At 38.5% G+C, this 16172-nt stretch overlaps 1 protein-coding gene across 2 annotated transcripts in view; it reads left to right on the forward strand.

The window, feature by feature from the left end:
• The window catches only part of gzl (godzilla E3 ubiquitin protein ligase), a 131016-nt gene extending 117093 nt beyond the window's left edge, over positions 1-13923 (forward strand). For both annotated transcript variants that reach the window (XM_067158249.2, XM_067158250.2), the window contains exon 9: positions 8414-13923. In XM_067158249.2, the coding sequence (XP_067014350.2) occupies positions 8414-8610 (197 nt within the window). In that variant the 3' untranslated portion in view covers positions 8611-13923. The remainder of the gene's footprint in view (positions 1-8413) is intronic.
• The last annotated feature ends 2249 nt before the right edge of the window (positions 13924-16172 follow it).

Raw genomic sequence — 16172 nt, forward strand, 5'->3', positions numbered from 1 at the left:
ATGGCCAGTGTGACAAATTCTCTCGGCTGTTATTCCTGGCTCTCTAGACCGAGGTCGCCATCTCACCTTTCAGTAGCTCCTCAATTAAAGGTAATCGTAAAATGAGTGAACCTGGAACCAGCCCTCATATCCAGGTAAAAATGCCGGACTTGGCTGGGAATTGAATCCAGGCCGTCCGGGCGAGAGGTAGGCAAATTAGACCGCGGGGCCGGTTCAAACATTAATTACCTGTTCGCGACTTAAAAATCTCGAAACTACATTGAGTTTTACCGGGGAAACTTCCTCAGTTTCCACTGAAAACTTCTTTCAGTTCAGCAACTTTGATCGGCCACTCTGAAAAATCTTAATACCAGTAACTCCAAGCCAAACAACAATCGACCACAAGTAGTTTTTAATTCTCTAATCTAATAAAATAAAGCACATTAGATACAAAAGTGCCCAATATGACGAAATACCTTCTTTTAATCTTCCATTGTAATTTGGTCACTGGTGTACTGTTCGTAGTCAGCTTATGGAAATCTTGTACCACGTAACTTAGGCCTACCTTTAAAGGTTATGTTGAAATCGAGAACATGGTTTCGAATGTGAGTGTTAGTTCTCAAGTTCTCGAATGCATTATATTCAATTCTGCCCGTCGCTTATTACAATCAAATTGGAAAGAAAAAATATCATGAAAACTTAAGAAATTACGGTTATTTGTGACCGTGAGCTCACTGGAAAGTGCGTTCACTGCACAAGTCGGTACGAGTGCGAAATGATACGAACTTTTTAATGTAATGTGCGCAGATAAAACGACTGCAGTTTTTATAACATTTTAACATAAAAACGTGAAATTCCCAGTCTTATATTAGGACCAAAACAGTAATAGGCAATCACGAAACCTCCCATGGCTTTTTGTATGTAAGGTGCAACATCTCTTCTGGTCTCGATAACATGATCATACTGGTATCTGATAATATTAAAATACTAAATTTATGTTACGGTACTTAAGAAGGAGCAGTACCGATTCCTGCCTGAAAGCCTAGTCACTACAGTGCCCTGAAGGAAGTACCAAAAACCTGTTCGGTGATACAGTCGAAAAAAGTAAAATAAACAGCTAACCCTGAACATAATGTAGACATTTTGCAAGTATGAACATTTGACGAGACTCGTTCCGTCTTCAAGTAGAGGTGTCGACCACGAACCTGCTATGCAGGCGTAGCAGGGGGAGAGGTGATACTCCCACGTGGCGCGTCCCAGCTGGCGGATAGGGGGGTCCTAACCGGCTTGCCGGCGGACTTCAGGGAAATAAAATATCTCTCATGGACCAAACACACTACCCCCTGCGGGTGGGGGACGCACATGTAGAATACACCCGCGGTATCCCTTGCCTGTCGTGAGAGGCAACTAAAAGGGGCGACCAATGGGTGATTGAATTAGAACCATGAAACTACTTTTGATTCGTACCATCACGCGGGGAACACCATGGGTTGCCTGTACTTGCGAGTAGTACCACTAAATTAGGTACGAAATAGGTTTGTGATTAGTTGCAGTAAAAAGCCTGGCCTGGTGGTTTCCAGTACCCGTGCGTCGTACCAATGTGAGCAACACCGCGGCTCTGGGCGTAGCCTGTGAGTTGTACCGTTATGAGCGGCACCGTGGGTCAGCGTTGCATGTGATTGGTACCCACTGTGTGAGGAACACCACGGGAATACCGGCGCCCGTGACTAGTACACCTAGGTGAGGAACCTTACCGGTTTGCGTTGGCTATGAGTGGTGCCATTGTGTGAGAAACACCATAGGTCTGCGTTCCCTGTACGAAATGCAATACTTGTGAGTAGTACCATCTTGTGCGGAACACTGTGAGTCTTTGCTACTTTTGATTAGTACCCCAAAATGGCAAATACCATAGTTCTACTTTACTCGCCACATGTACCATTCTGTGGGGCCTTAGACGTGGTTTTAGCACTCCTTCAGATATCAAGCATCATTGTGCTTTATAAGTGGTCCCTTGGTCAGTAATACTCTAATTAACTACCTTCTTTTTGAGTCTGATCCACTGTTTTTTGTTGGTATTTTATTTTGGTCAGTGGATGAATTTGAACTTTTTGTTATTTCATTTTGTACCATTAGAGGCCGATGACCTTGATGTTAGGCCCCTTTAAACAACAAGCATCATCATCATCATCATCAGAGCTGTCGAAATGCGCTCTGTCTCTTTCCAATTGTTGTGGACATTCCCTGCTTTATGATTTCCGAGGATTCTCTAAACAATACAACCCGAATGCGATGCTAAGATGGTTGCTTATGGAATTTCACCGCTGATCGCTTTTCCAGTACGTTACTTCCTCTAATTACCGCAATGACGGGACGTTAACCACCAAGATCCTTAAGTATGCTGCAGCTGTACTTTCGTGAGATACAGTTTCTTGAAAAACGCGTGATCGAGGATTTAGCGATGATGGGACTGAAATTTCTGGACGGTTGATCCGGAAAATCGTTTCGAGAAACGGATAATGTGGGATTTTTACAACGTTATTTAATTAGGATGCTCATGGGAACACGTAATTTGAACTAATAATACAGGAAAACGTAGTTTACGGGAACGTAATTTGAGGTTCTACTGTCTATTCTCCTTTTAGTGTTGGATGTTGTTAGTAAGTATAGTTTTGTAAATTTGTTTTCAATCCAGAATCATTGGCTTTTCTGAGAACGATATTACATTTTACAAGGGTTATTTGCCGCGGTCGTATTGCATGAGCTGTTCTCATGGCAGTAGTGTGCTGGCCTAGTCCAGTCACATTTTTGCAATTTCTTACGGAATAACACTGAACATACCATATAAAATTTAACTAAACCATGCCTGTTTTCCAGTGTCTAACGAGGGCCTTGGGGATTTTTCCTTCTATTTTTATTTTATTACTTTTATTATAATATTTTTATTCCTGACCTTTTTATATTAACTATGGCCAGCTGTTTTCATCATCATGTTTATTTCCCCTTGTCCAGCTCCTGTCAGGTTGGGGTATTGATGGCTATTCTTGACAGAATCCATGCATCTTGCTCTGGGTCTCCCTCTTGTCCTCTTTCCTTCTATCTTAGAGGTAGGGACTCTCTTTGGAGGCAGCCCTACCCAGGGAGTAGTGCCCCTGCCTATGCGAGTCCAAGAGCACACTGACTTGCTGCGTAGTATTTGGTAAGAGTCCCAGTTCAGGGTTATGAGCAAAAACCTCAATGAAATCTTCAACAGAGAGAGGATGGACTTTGGATCGGTGGTAATTGCGGAAGAGGCAGCCCAGTACTTGGGGAATAGTATGGATGCGCTATTCATCAGTAGCATTTGTTTCCCATGTTAGAGGCGGCTGCAAGGACGTGTGTTCCCCTTGTAAGGGGCAGCCTGATTAATTGCTGCCAGTAGGTCTAAAATGCCTTTGGGAGTGGCGACCCCATCGTAACTAGCCTAAAATGAGTGGTGGTAATTATCAGTCTCGGTCGGCTATATATCTGGATTTATCCCAGTTTTATGACCAGATACACTTTCCTATATGGAGGGGTTGTGTGTTTCTTTGGTGGTTTGTAGTGTGATATGTTGTATGTAAATGAAGATGTACACATACAGACGAACTCGACACCCTGCCCCCAAGCTAAAGGAATTAACCAGACAAGGTTAAAATCTCCAACCCAGCTGGAATCGAACCTGAGGGCCTCTTAACAGAACAACAGACCATTCAGATTTTAAATTCAAAATTTCTCCGCGTCATGAAAGAAAGCATCTTCCGGAATGTGCAGGGGTAGCTTTCCGCACTTTCACTCACTTTGTGTCTACAGTTGTGCTTCATATTTGCTAAGTTTGAGTGAAATCGTAATTTTTTTGGTTTTCAGCATTTTAAGGAACGCCACAATATCACGTAGCAGGCATTGTGCGGAGAAGCAAAATCCGTGAACACTGGCGATGCCGATAGTTGGCAAAAAAAAAAGCGTGGCTCACAATTGTAATCAATTCATATGCACCGAACAATATTGTCAATGCCGATGAAACTGCATTTTTTTTTTAATGACTAGCCCAAACGGACTTTTAGTTTTAAGGAGAGAAGTGCCAGTCTGGAAAATCATACAAGGGTGGGTGTCATTGTACTTCATTGCAATGCACATGGAAGTGAAAGACTTCCTTCCCTCGTCATTGGAAGGTTAGAAAAAACACGATGTTTTAAGGGTGTCGGGCACTTTCCGTGTAAGTACAGGGCATCTAAAATGCATGCAGTACAGTAATCCAATGAATAAAGCACTTGCACAGGTGAGCCAGTAGATATTTCTCCTAGTCTTTGAATCATGTTTTCTATTTTTTTTATTATTTTTTTTATTTCATAGCATGAGGTTATGTTTGCCAGTGAGTTATCCAGGTGCATTATTTGAATACTGTAAATGCACCTTGTTGGATACATTTTGGAAATAGTTTTTTCCATGGCATTTGAAAGGTTTAAACTGTGAATCAAGGTTAATTGCATGCAGTAACGGATCATCGAATATTTTGTGGGAATATTTTGAAGTACGAGTTGGCGGTTAATTCGATATCACAATTCGAAGTCCGATTTTTGTGTCCCAGCGACTTTAAATTAACAAGGTTTTACTGTATTTTTCGCTCGCAAGTGCTAATCACCATCTACTTGAATGGTTCCCATTTCATGACGTCATCAGCATAGAGAATGGCAGGTCAGCTGTCACGGTGTCAATCGCTAAGTTGAACAGGAGTGGTGGTAAGGCAGAACCCTGATGTACACTGACTATATTGGCAAAGTGTTTTGATGGTTGTGCAGTAGTTTGGATGTACAGTAGAACAGAACCCCTATTTAACGTTTTTACAGGGACCTGATTTTTTAACCCTAAATGGGGGTTTACCTTAAATCGAGGTTTCAGTAGAAAGCTCACCGTTTCCAGAGATCTTTGCCTGTATTGACATAAATTGTACAATCGTACATTATTTACACACTGACAGCAAGGAGATATCTACCCTACACACTGTAGTCTAGTTATGGTTTGTGTTTCATTTTGACAGATTTTTGTCGGTGAGTGCAAAACCGTTTCAGTTTAAGGTTGTTCTTATAATGTTAAACATGATTTTCAATAAAAGTCGGGAATGATACCAAACTTGCACAAAAACACATTAAAATCGATATGAAACAGCAATCGGTTTTTTACGGATATTTTCCGAGTAGCGGCTTACTCATTAACAGGTATTTTCTAATTTCAATAGTCTGAATACACATATTCAGTTTCATTCTTAAAAATTGTAATAGCATTACTCCAGAGGCATGTGGCAAACATTTCCATTTTCTTACTTCAAATGGCGTCACCTTACCTAGGTTTACTGCGCATGTATTATGAAAACATATTTCAAGCTCCCTGTAGAATAACATTTTCACTATAAATTTACACAGGAACAGCCTTTCTGAAATTTAACAAGACTCTAAAGTACATAACCTAACCTCTGAAATTAGTTATGCACACCACTGTATCTCGAGATGGAGAAGTAGCACATTCTTATTTTATTTCAGTACACAGTATTGAAATTAGGCATCATTTACTTCAGCCCTTATTTCTGAGGAGTTAACAATGGAGACCTCAGGCTCACTCAAGATCGACTCGCTCATGCGTAGCAAGGAATCGATACAGAAGACGATCGATCGCATTCAGTATAAACTCTGGAGTAGAGTGTATGAATATTGATAACAGATAAAAACTAACACGCCCGAACTTGCCCGTAATAACCTATGACTCATTAAAGTGGGTTCTCATTGTAACCGAAGGATATTGCACATATTAATATGGGAATTTTAGAATGTTTTAGTAACATTGTCATTAAAACTGGGGTTAAAGTGCCCGTGCTCTAAATTCCTCTTCCGCCTTGAATCATCTTTAGCAAGTTTTTTACGTCTTTTTCATAGATTCTTAATGTCCCATAACCAAAACGAATATAAATAAATACTATTTGAGAATTTTTAACATTTCCTTAATGCTAAATGCGGGTTTTGCCCGGTTGTGAATTATATTAAATTGAATATAAAATTGCATTGTTCTTACGGAATAATTTTCGGGACTGGAAATATCTTCCGTTAAATGCGGGTTTACGTTAAATCAAGGTCATGCAAAATCAGGGTTATACTGTAGGTCCTCAGTTCTGCATAAGGCACCGAGTTGAGAAGATATTCTGCCACACTGTGTGGTACCCTATTGAGGGCCTTCTCGAGGTCCAAGAATGCGAGTTGAAGCGGCTTGTCTTTCTCACGGTATTTCATGACTAAGAGCCATGCAGCATGAATTGCATCTGTTGTAGTGCAGTTCTTCACAAATCCAGCTTGTTTGCTGGTAAGCTTAACAGTCTCACAAATAATTTTGTCTAGAACACATTCAAAGACCTTCATAGTGCGACACAGCAGCCAGATTGGGCGAAAATTAGCACTCTCAGCAGGACTTCCTTTCTTTTATAAAGATGTATGTGGTGATCCTGTGCGACAGGCTTCGGCAGGTGGCACATTTCCTATCCTCGCCGCTAGATGGGAGCTTCATTCATTCCATTTCTGACCCGGTCGAATGTCTGGAAACAGGCTGTGGATTTTCATTTTCATGGTGATCCTCCGTTGCCAGTCATTCATGGTGAAGAGCTGTGCTAACCTTCCTGCTGCATCCCAGTAGTGAGAATACGATAGTTCTGCTGGAAGATCATCCGGACCGGTGGCCTTTCCTGGCTTTATTTTCTTCAGAGCAGCCTTGATCTCTTAGTCTTCAATTTCTCTCTCAGGCCCTCAAACAGCAGAAGTAGTGGGGATTGGCAGGTTGGGTACTTCTTCAGTTGAGATCTTCGGGATGTAGTTTTGCCAGTATTCTCGTGCTGTTTTCCAATCAGCCAGCAAGTTACCGTGTTCATCATTGACACCATACAATCATTGGGCGTCTTTCATTTTGTGATGACTTGATTTAGTGAGTCAGTAGATACCTCGCTTTCCTTCACACGTCAAGTTTTGCATGCAGATTCTGTCACGACATCGATCTTCACTTCACTGCAAGCTGTTCTGTATGCATTGCACCGAGGCAGTGTTTGTTGTCCTCCTCATGGTACAGTTTTTCTTCTTGCACACTGCATCATGGACATTATCGTTTGAAACCTATGTATCTCGCTCAGTCTTGCGGAATGCATCTTTCTTTGGGTCAAACAGATGGAAGTCGGAAGGTGCGAGATCCCAGCAGTAGGGTGGATGAGGAAGAACAGTCCGCTGAAGTTTTGTGAGCTCCTGTTGGGTGTGCAGACTTGTGTGAAGTCTTGCGTTGCCATGGAGAAGTTCCTTTTCCATTTTTGTGGCTACGAACATGCTGAAGTCGTTTCTTCATTGTCCTTACAGTAGCACAATACACTTCAGAGTTGATTGTTTCACCACGAGGGAGGACATCAAACAGAATAACCCCTTCAGAGTGACAATGAAACATGCCTCACCTTATGACTCACCATGCTTTTGTCCACTCCCAGGTCTCTGTAGACATTCTGCAAGTGCCCATGAATATCTGTGATGCCCTGGTTTTCCGCCAAAACAAACTCAGTAACTGCTCTCTGTTTGGTATGCACCCATGCCATTTTGAAAGCTAGTTATAGCGCTGCCACCTATGGGAAATTAATGAAACTCTATGAAACAAAGCGGGAATATTTAAAGGTGTCCCAAACGAAATTCCAGTTTTCTGAAACCGAAATTGTGTCACATTATATATTGAATGCCCCTTGTAGGTTTGCGAATCCTAGAGCATCTTTCATTTTCGTGCCCTTCATGTTCCTTGTCTTTCTTTGGGTAATAACTTCATTTTTCGAAGTGTTGTATCCCTTCCATTGTTCTCTCTGATTAGTATTATATAGAGGATGGTTGCCTAGTTGTACTTCCTCTTAAAACAATAATCACCGAGCTCAATATCTGCAGACACTTAAGTGCATCAGTATCCAGTGATAGTAGGTTCGAACCCCACTGTTGGCAGCCCTGAAGATGGTTTTCCGTGGTTTCCCATTTTCACACCAGGCAAATGCTCGGGCTGTACCTTAATTAAGGCCATGGCCACTTCTTTCCCCCACCCCCAGCCCTTTCCTGCCCCCATAGTCGCCATAAGACCTATCTGAGTCGGTGCAACGTAAAGCAACTTGGAAAAAAAAAAAAAAAAAATCAACAATCACTACAACCACCAGCTGTGCAGTCTACTCCATACTATAGCAGGATGAACTGGCCAGATTGTAGTTTGTTTTAAGATGTTAAATCTGCCTTTTTTTTTTTTTTTTTTTTTTTTCCTGTTCCTACCCTTCCGTACATTACTTGATTTCTCACTTGTTTGTTACTGTTCCTACTGTGACTGTAATGACTTCATTTACTGGAAGTCGGTTTAATCTTTTCTCCTCCAACTCCAGGTGACGAAGAAGAGGCTCTGTCTTTCAACTTCAATTCATCCGGGGAACATTCTATCAACAGACGTTCAGCCTCGCAGTCTGCCCTGTTAGGCAGTCACAGCGAGGAAGCTGAAGCAGGATTGGAACCTCTACCCGTAGCTTCCGCCGTGGGCCGCAACGGCGAGAGGCGAGAGCACGAGATGGATGTGGTCGTGTGATCTTGATGGCACTTTACTAAAGGATGCTTGTCGAAAAATACTTCCACTGCAGGAGTATGATGCCACGTTAGTGTGCTAGGTTTGTACCAGTAGCCACCACTGAGAATGTACATGCCAGCATTTGCATTTTGTCCTCCATTTTCGGAGGCATAAAGTATCTATATCAGGAGAGGAAAAATGTTCTCTAAGGTTTGCACACCTCATCCTGGTTTCCTGTATGTTATAATTGAGGACTGAAATTGTTATTTCTGAACTCCCACACAGAGAGAAAAAAATAATCAAGGACCGTTGATATATTTGCATTATTTAAATACATTTATCCGTGTCATATCTAACATAATTTGATATTACTAGCTTTTAATACTTTCTGTTAATTTAGTAGTTCATATTATAGAGAAAGAATGGAGCCATTATATTAAAAGATCTGGTTGCTTCTGTATGGTTTTCATTTGTGTTTATATGTACAGTATATATATGATGACATTCTTCTGTATGGACATATTTCTAGCAGGTAATTCAGCCCTCAGGTGTTCTTCCAGTTAACTTTTCTAGTCCGTTATTAGTTCAAACTCAACCCTGTGGTTAATTTGTTGTGCCAGGAACAATCAAAGGGAAATTATAATAGTTTCTCTTTTTAAATTATTTCTGTAATAATTGTATTGATGCCAAGTAAAGAAGAAGGTATTCAGAATTGATATACCAGTTGGGAAAATATTAATATGTTGGGGTTAACCTTTTCTCCAAACTAAATATCAAACGTGTTTAGTTATTAGTGTATCATTAAGTATTGGAATGTTTTTTTTACATGTATATATCTCTTCATGAGCACACAAATTGTACTGTGTTGGGGGTCAGGTTCAAAGAAACGGTTGAAGATCGTGAGCTCTGTAGGCTAAATTAATTCTTACATTTTTTGGATGTCTAATGCACAGGTTTTTTAATACTGTATCTCAAATAGCCAAACAAAGACTACTGTAGAATGTCCATTAATGAAAATATATTGGATTGGAAACTACCTCAATAAATACAAATATAGATAATTGAAAATTGAGGGATAGAGTAGAATGCTTAACACAAATTTGTAGATGACGACAACTTACTACCCCTGTTTATCCAGCTCTAGTGGAATCTGGTTCGATCTAGATAACAGGAATTGTGATAATCTGGACAATTCATGAACGACATAAGTAACTCTGTTTATATATACATATCATTCATTGTTCATTTTATACAACAATTAAGACGTATCTAACTTTACCAATAAATGTGAATACCGTGAAAATTCTATTTCCGTTAGAGTACTGAACATCATTTCAATTAACAAAGCCGTGGGAAAGGTGAGTTCATGTCTACACCAAAGGAGCATCCACGCTGATAGAAGTGTATTGAATCAAAGGGATTTTTTTCCTAAAGGAAATATTCTTTGTTTCAAATTAAATATAAGTTCACTTACCTGCACGTATTTTTCTTAGATAAACATAACGAAATAGCACTTTTAAGATGTTTATTTTACATAAAGACGATATCATTGACAGAACAAAAATCTTTAAATCTAAAAATGATGCATTTTGGAGTATTTTAGTAAAATTATTCTACAATTAAAGAATTTCTGTTTTGTCAATGAAATCAACTTAGATTTAAAATGATTATTTTTAAGAGTGAATTTAGTCTATAAATATTATTAACATAAATGAATAGTACCATATATAAAATACCCTTGAGTAATTTAAACACTAGACAGTTCTTTATTTGCATTTGAAGTTTAAGACCTGTGAAGTTCTCTATTTTAGTAAATATAGAAATGATAAAATTATATAGTATGATATTTTATCTTAATGAATAAATAGTTAATTTATCATGCATTTAACAATCAAAAATGTTGGTGAAAACTGGTATGCTGTTATCAATCTTGATATACTGGCAACTAGACTCAACACTGGTGAAATTATTGAAGTTTTACTGTGTGTAAAAACAGACCTTGTATTTTCATTGCTGCAACTTTTGCAGTCCTTAATTCATGAGAGGTACAAGAAATTGAAGACAGTATTCCTGTACCTTTGAGTAATTAGAACGAGGAAAGTACTATTGGTCTTTATAGTTCAGTGCAATATTAACCCTCTTAGTACCAGGCAAAAATGTGTTCCAAAAGTGCCTAGTGGTTTTTGTAAATAATGCCTGCTTTCAGGAAAAGTCTTAATTCTCCTGGTGTTAGAATTAACTGACTTTGCCAAAAAGTGAAGTACATAACCTTCTGTAAGTTTTTACACCAATAGAAAATTGTTTCTTGATTTTAAGAAACAATCACTACAGAATTATAAAAACATTTTTGAAAGTTGATTCATTTTGGGATCACATAAATATATTCACGTGGTACATGGTGCCAAACTTTTAAGCAACCAAACTGATATAGGAGAAATCTACAGTCCTCTTAATTGCAGGTACTGTTGTAGTTTTGTCCTTTTAGGAAATTTTATCCCCAGATTCAGTAAATGAAAATTCTGAATCTCTATCCCTAATATTTGATAAGTAATCATCACCGCCATGCTTGTCTCTGTGGCACAGTAAAACAAATCGCTGAATAAGCAACAGTGTGTTGAAAACGAAAGTCGCCAGTGCGTGATTGCCAAAACGCTAATGAATGTTTTCGACAGCCTGACGCCATTTGTGGTCCATAGTGCTCGCTACAATTCGCTCAGTGCAGCACTAGCAAGTTCCGTGAATATTTTTAGGATCGCTCACAGTGACTCTGTCACTAACTGGGTTCAGAAGAGTAGGTTTTTTTCCCTTTTTTTTTTTTTTAAGACAAGTAGTCATTCTAATCATAAAAATATTGTCGAGGAACTGAAGCCTCGTCATTTCACTTAGCGAGATTATTGTCTGTGACCATCTTTAGTGATTTAAGACAGACCCTATTTTGTACAACTCTGAACTAAACTCTTAAGCACAAAACAGAGAAGAAAATATATAAAGATAGAAAAAGATAATAAATATCTTGCGGAATATTCTAGATTAAAATGTTAAATTGTCTTCATTTGTGACAAGAAAGAAAACATTATTTTCTTCTTGATGAACCACTAGACTTCATCTAAGCTACGAAAGTGTTGTTTAGTGGTTAATTATTGAAATTTTTGTTATGTCTTGTTTTTATTGTTTTATTTTTGGCCAACCAAAGTCATTTATAGCAGTAGATGAACCTCATGTGCCTGTAGCATTTCATATGAAACTTTAGGGACGAAAAGTTATTTTATATATACGTGAATTAGCTCTGCACCCTAATACTAGGAATGTAATTTTTTTAAATTTGATTCTGGTTTTATCTTAAATTGCAAGTGATTATTATATGAAGCTATTAGTACCTAACCAGCATTAACTTGCAGTATCAGCCAATTATAGTCCTTTATGGCCTAACTGTCTACAGTGGCCAGAGTTGTCTGCCGCCAACATTCATGATGTGACAGCACAACAACATACATGTGCAATAACCAGGCGAGTTGGCCATGTGGTTAGAGCCGCGCAGCTGTGAGCTTGCATCCGGGAGATAGTGGGTTCGAACCCCACTGTCGGCAGCTCTGAAGATGGTTTTCCGTGGTTTCCCATTTTCACACCAGTCACATGCTGTACCTTAAGGCCACGGCCGCTTCCTTCCAATTTCTAGGCCCTTCCTATCCCATCGTTGCCGTAAGACCTACCTGTGCCGGTGTGATGTAAAGCAAAATAGCAAGAACGTGTGCAATGGATTCTGGGACCCTAAAGGCCTGTTATAGGTCGATATTGCACTTTATCTAAAAGAAATATTGGTTAGGCCACTGTTGTGCTGGTAGCCTCATATACAGTAGAACTTAGTTAATTTGAATCTGAAAGCTCCAAGATAAAGTATTGAATTAACTACAAATATGAATTAAACAATATCACACACTTTACCTACCCAGATCTTTAATTCAAAATGATCCCTTGTATTTTCAACTGGTTCCCGGATTTATGACCAGAGAATATGACATTTTATCATTTAAAAAAAAAACAAAGCACCAGCTTAGTCATTCATGTTTAATCTATCTGCAGTATTAAGTATGAATATTTTACCATGTTGCCTCCTCCTCCACCTTCCAAACCTTTAAGTAGTAGAATGTCACATTTCATGTTCTCACAGCTGTCTTGCAATTCTGCATGGAGTTCTGGATTTTGGGCTAATAAGCACATTTTCTTGGTTACCGAAAGTCCATGTTTATTCAAGGAATATACTCTCAGGGTAGCCAAGAACTCAAACCTATTCTTAGCTTTGCAACAACTACAGTCCCGTTTCCAGGACCGGCATGATTCTATGTTAATTTCCTCTTTCATATTTTTTTAAAACATCCGAGTTCTAATAAATATGCAGTACTTTCATGTGTGGTAGTCAAAGCCTTTTTCCAAACACGAAAATTTCACCTGTTTTGGTAAAGAATGTTGCAAACAAGAACTCTCACACACTTAAAGAACACATATTTTCTCATTGATCAGTATTATTCTAATAATTTGCCCACATTTTTATAGTGCAAGTAAGTGATTAGTAGGATACCTACCTTGAAAGAAATAATACCCACATTCCAAATCTTTGCTGCCAAATTTTGAGGAAACTATGAAGAAAGTATTAAATCTAAAATTTTCATGAATTTTGTAGAAAAATTTTAGTACTCATTCCATTTTTTATAATTCCACAAGTCGAGCATGATTTGTAGGATATCCCATGTAAATGGAAGTATCCTTTATGCCACAAGACAAAATAACAAAAGTTGGGAAACTTGGAAATTGCATGTCAGAGTGAGAAATCTAGCTTCTTACAGCATTTCAAATATTTCACGCATGTAATGGATTATTTGGAAAAGCTAAACTTTTCCCTTGATTGTTTCTGTGACGATTGTTAAAGGTGCAAGTGTTGAAATTACCTTCTTAATAATTCCTGATCTTGTCCATTCATAAGACTTGCCATCAAAGTGAAAGATATATATTTAGACAGTAGTTTTATTTCACATTTAATATTGAAAGTTTTGGAGACTTACTGGTGGGATATTGTCTGATATTCTCCATTAAATGGCGCCTTATTCAAAAAGGACATTTTTTTAAGAGGTTTTTTTTTTTTTTCTTGTGCAAGTTGAGGTCTACAGGAATTGTCCGTGTTGTTACGATCGTTATGTGTATGTATATATTGTGATGTTGGATTATTTTTAATGGAATGTGATGTGTTTTAGTGACTGAAATATTATGGCAATGAATGTTCAGTGTTATTAAAAAAAGACAAATTTTGTTAATTAAAATTTATTTCAAGTTCTGTCTTTATATATTTCTGTTATTGTACCTAAGTGATTAGAGATGAATTTGTTGGTAAATTATTGATATTATCAGAGCTTCTTGGCAAGATAGCCTTTATTCACTGTTCCACTCATTGATTTTTTCCTGAAGACTGACGCTGAAGGACGTGATACACAATTGAAATAAATAAATCAGTAATTCCACCTAATCAATACTATGTATTTGCCTTTGGCAAACTAAAAACTGTAGTACATGTTTCTTCTAGTAACCAGACATCAGCTACGTCCTGTTTAGGTGTAATATTTACTAGAAGTAAGGACATATTCATCTCTTCTTAATCTTAAAGACATTTAAAAACCTTAAAAATACAGTGGAATCTCAATTACATGTTCCCGGAAGCTATGTTTTCCTGGATTATTTATTCAAATTACATGGTCCCGTGAGCATCCTAATTAAATCATGTTGTAAAGATCCCGCATTATCTGTTCCTCGAAGAAACAATTTCCCAGATCAACTGTCCAGAAATTTTTGTCCCATCAACACTAAATCTTCGATCAAGCATTTTTCAAGAAACTGTATCTTACAAAAGGGTGGCTATGACATATTTACAGATCTTGGTGTTAACACCCCATCATTTCAATAATTAGAGCCAGTACTGTACTGGACAGTATTTTGACAAGTTCCTAAATGGTCCTAATGAGATCTCTGTTGAGGATGTGGAACAGAAAACAATAGAGGAAGATATCCCAATTACATGGACAGAAGTAGAGCAAGTTCTCAATAAGATGAGAAGTGGTAAGTCAGCAGGAGCTGATGAAGTTACAGCTGACATGATTAAAGCTGCTGGTCCACCAGGTATACAGTGGCTGTATAGAGTTCTCAGAGCAATATGAAAGAATAACAAAATACCTGAAGATTGGACAAAAGGGATGATAGTTCCTATCTTTAAGAAAGGGAGTAGAAGGAAAAGTGAAAATTACAGAAGCATTACCCGTCTATCACATGGCCTTAACATTATGGAGAAGATCTTTGAAGCCAGAGTAAGGAATATACTAGAGCCTATCTTAGAAGAGGAACAACAAGGCTTTAGGGCTGGAAGCACCACAACAGATCTGATATTTGCTTTGAGGATGTTGGCAGAGAAACACTGGGAAAGAGGAAAAGACCTAATTGTTGTATTTGTGGACCTTGAAAAAGCATATGATAATATTCCTAGATCAACTATTTGGAAAAATTTAGATAACTTGGTGTAGCGGAGTACCTTAATTAATTAATTACCGGGCGAGTTAGCCGTGCGGTTAGAGGCGCGCGGCTGTGAGCTTGCATCCGGGAGATAGTGGGTTCGAATCCCACTGTTGGCAGCCCTGAAGATGGTTTTCTGTGGTTTCCCATTTTCACACCGGGCAAAAAAGGCTGTACCTTAATTAAGGCCACGGCCGCTTCCTTCCAACTCCTAGGCCTTTCCTATCCCATCGTCGCCATAAGACCTATCTGTGTCGGTGTGATGTAAAGCCACTAGCAAAAAAGTACCTTAATTAGGAAGATCCAAATGCTATTCACTAATTACAAAAGGTGTTTCAGTATTGGAGATGGTCACTCTGAATGGTTCATTAGAACCAAAAGAGTACAACAGGGAAGTGCTTTATCACCTCTTCTATTTATAGCAGTTATGGATACGATTTTAAAAGAACTAAAAGGAAAAGGTAATAAAGATCTTCAGGCTCTGGTGTTTGGAGACTATGTGGCAATATGTGATGAAACTGAGGAGGGAGTACAAAATAATCTGAATGCATGGTGTAAAAAGTTTGATGATTATGGAATGAAATTGAACCCATCAAAAGCAGTAGCATTGAAAATCAGCAGACATAATACAGAATGGAACATAAAACTACAGGACCATCAATTTGAAGTAGTACACCAATTCAGATACAGTAGAACCTCGATAATTCGAAATCTGTTAATTCAAAATCCCACGTAATTCGAAGAAGCTCTCGTTCCCGGAAACATGAGATACAGTTTTGCATGTTATTTAAATTGTTTAATTCGAAATACGGATAATTTATAATTCGAAGTACAATGTCGGCCCCATTACCGAAATTCAGACTTTTAATTCGAAACTGCCTTTACATTTTAAAACAATAGTATGTTACAGAGTAATTTCAACTTGAAATTTATCCGTGTCATAATAGAACGTGTGTTCCGGAACGTGGAGGGGTAGCTTTCCGCACTTACACTCACTTCGGTGGGTCTACAGTGCGCTTCATGATTGCCAAGTT

The sequence above is a fragment of the Anabrus simplex genome, chromosome 14 (assembly GCF_040414725.1).
Source record: "Anabrus simplex isolate iqAnaSimp1 chromosome 14, ASM4041472v1, whole genome shotgun sequence".
Taxonomy (NCBI): Eukaryota; Metazoa; Arthropoda; class Insecta; order Orthoptera; family Tettigoniidae; genus Anabrus; species Anabrus simplex.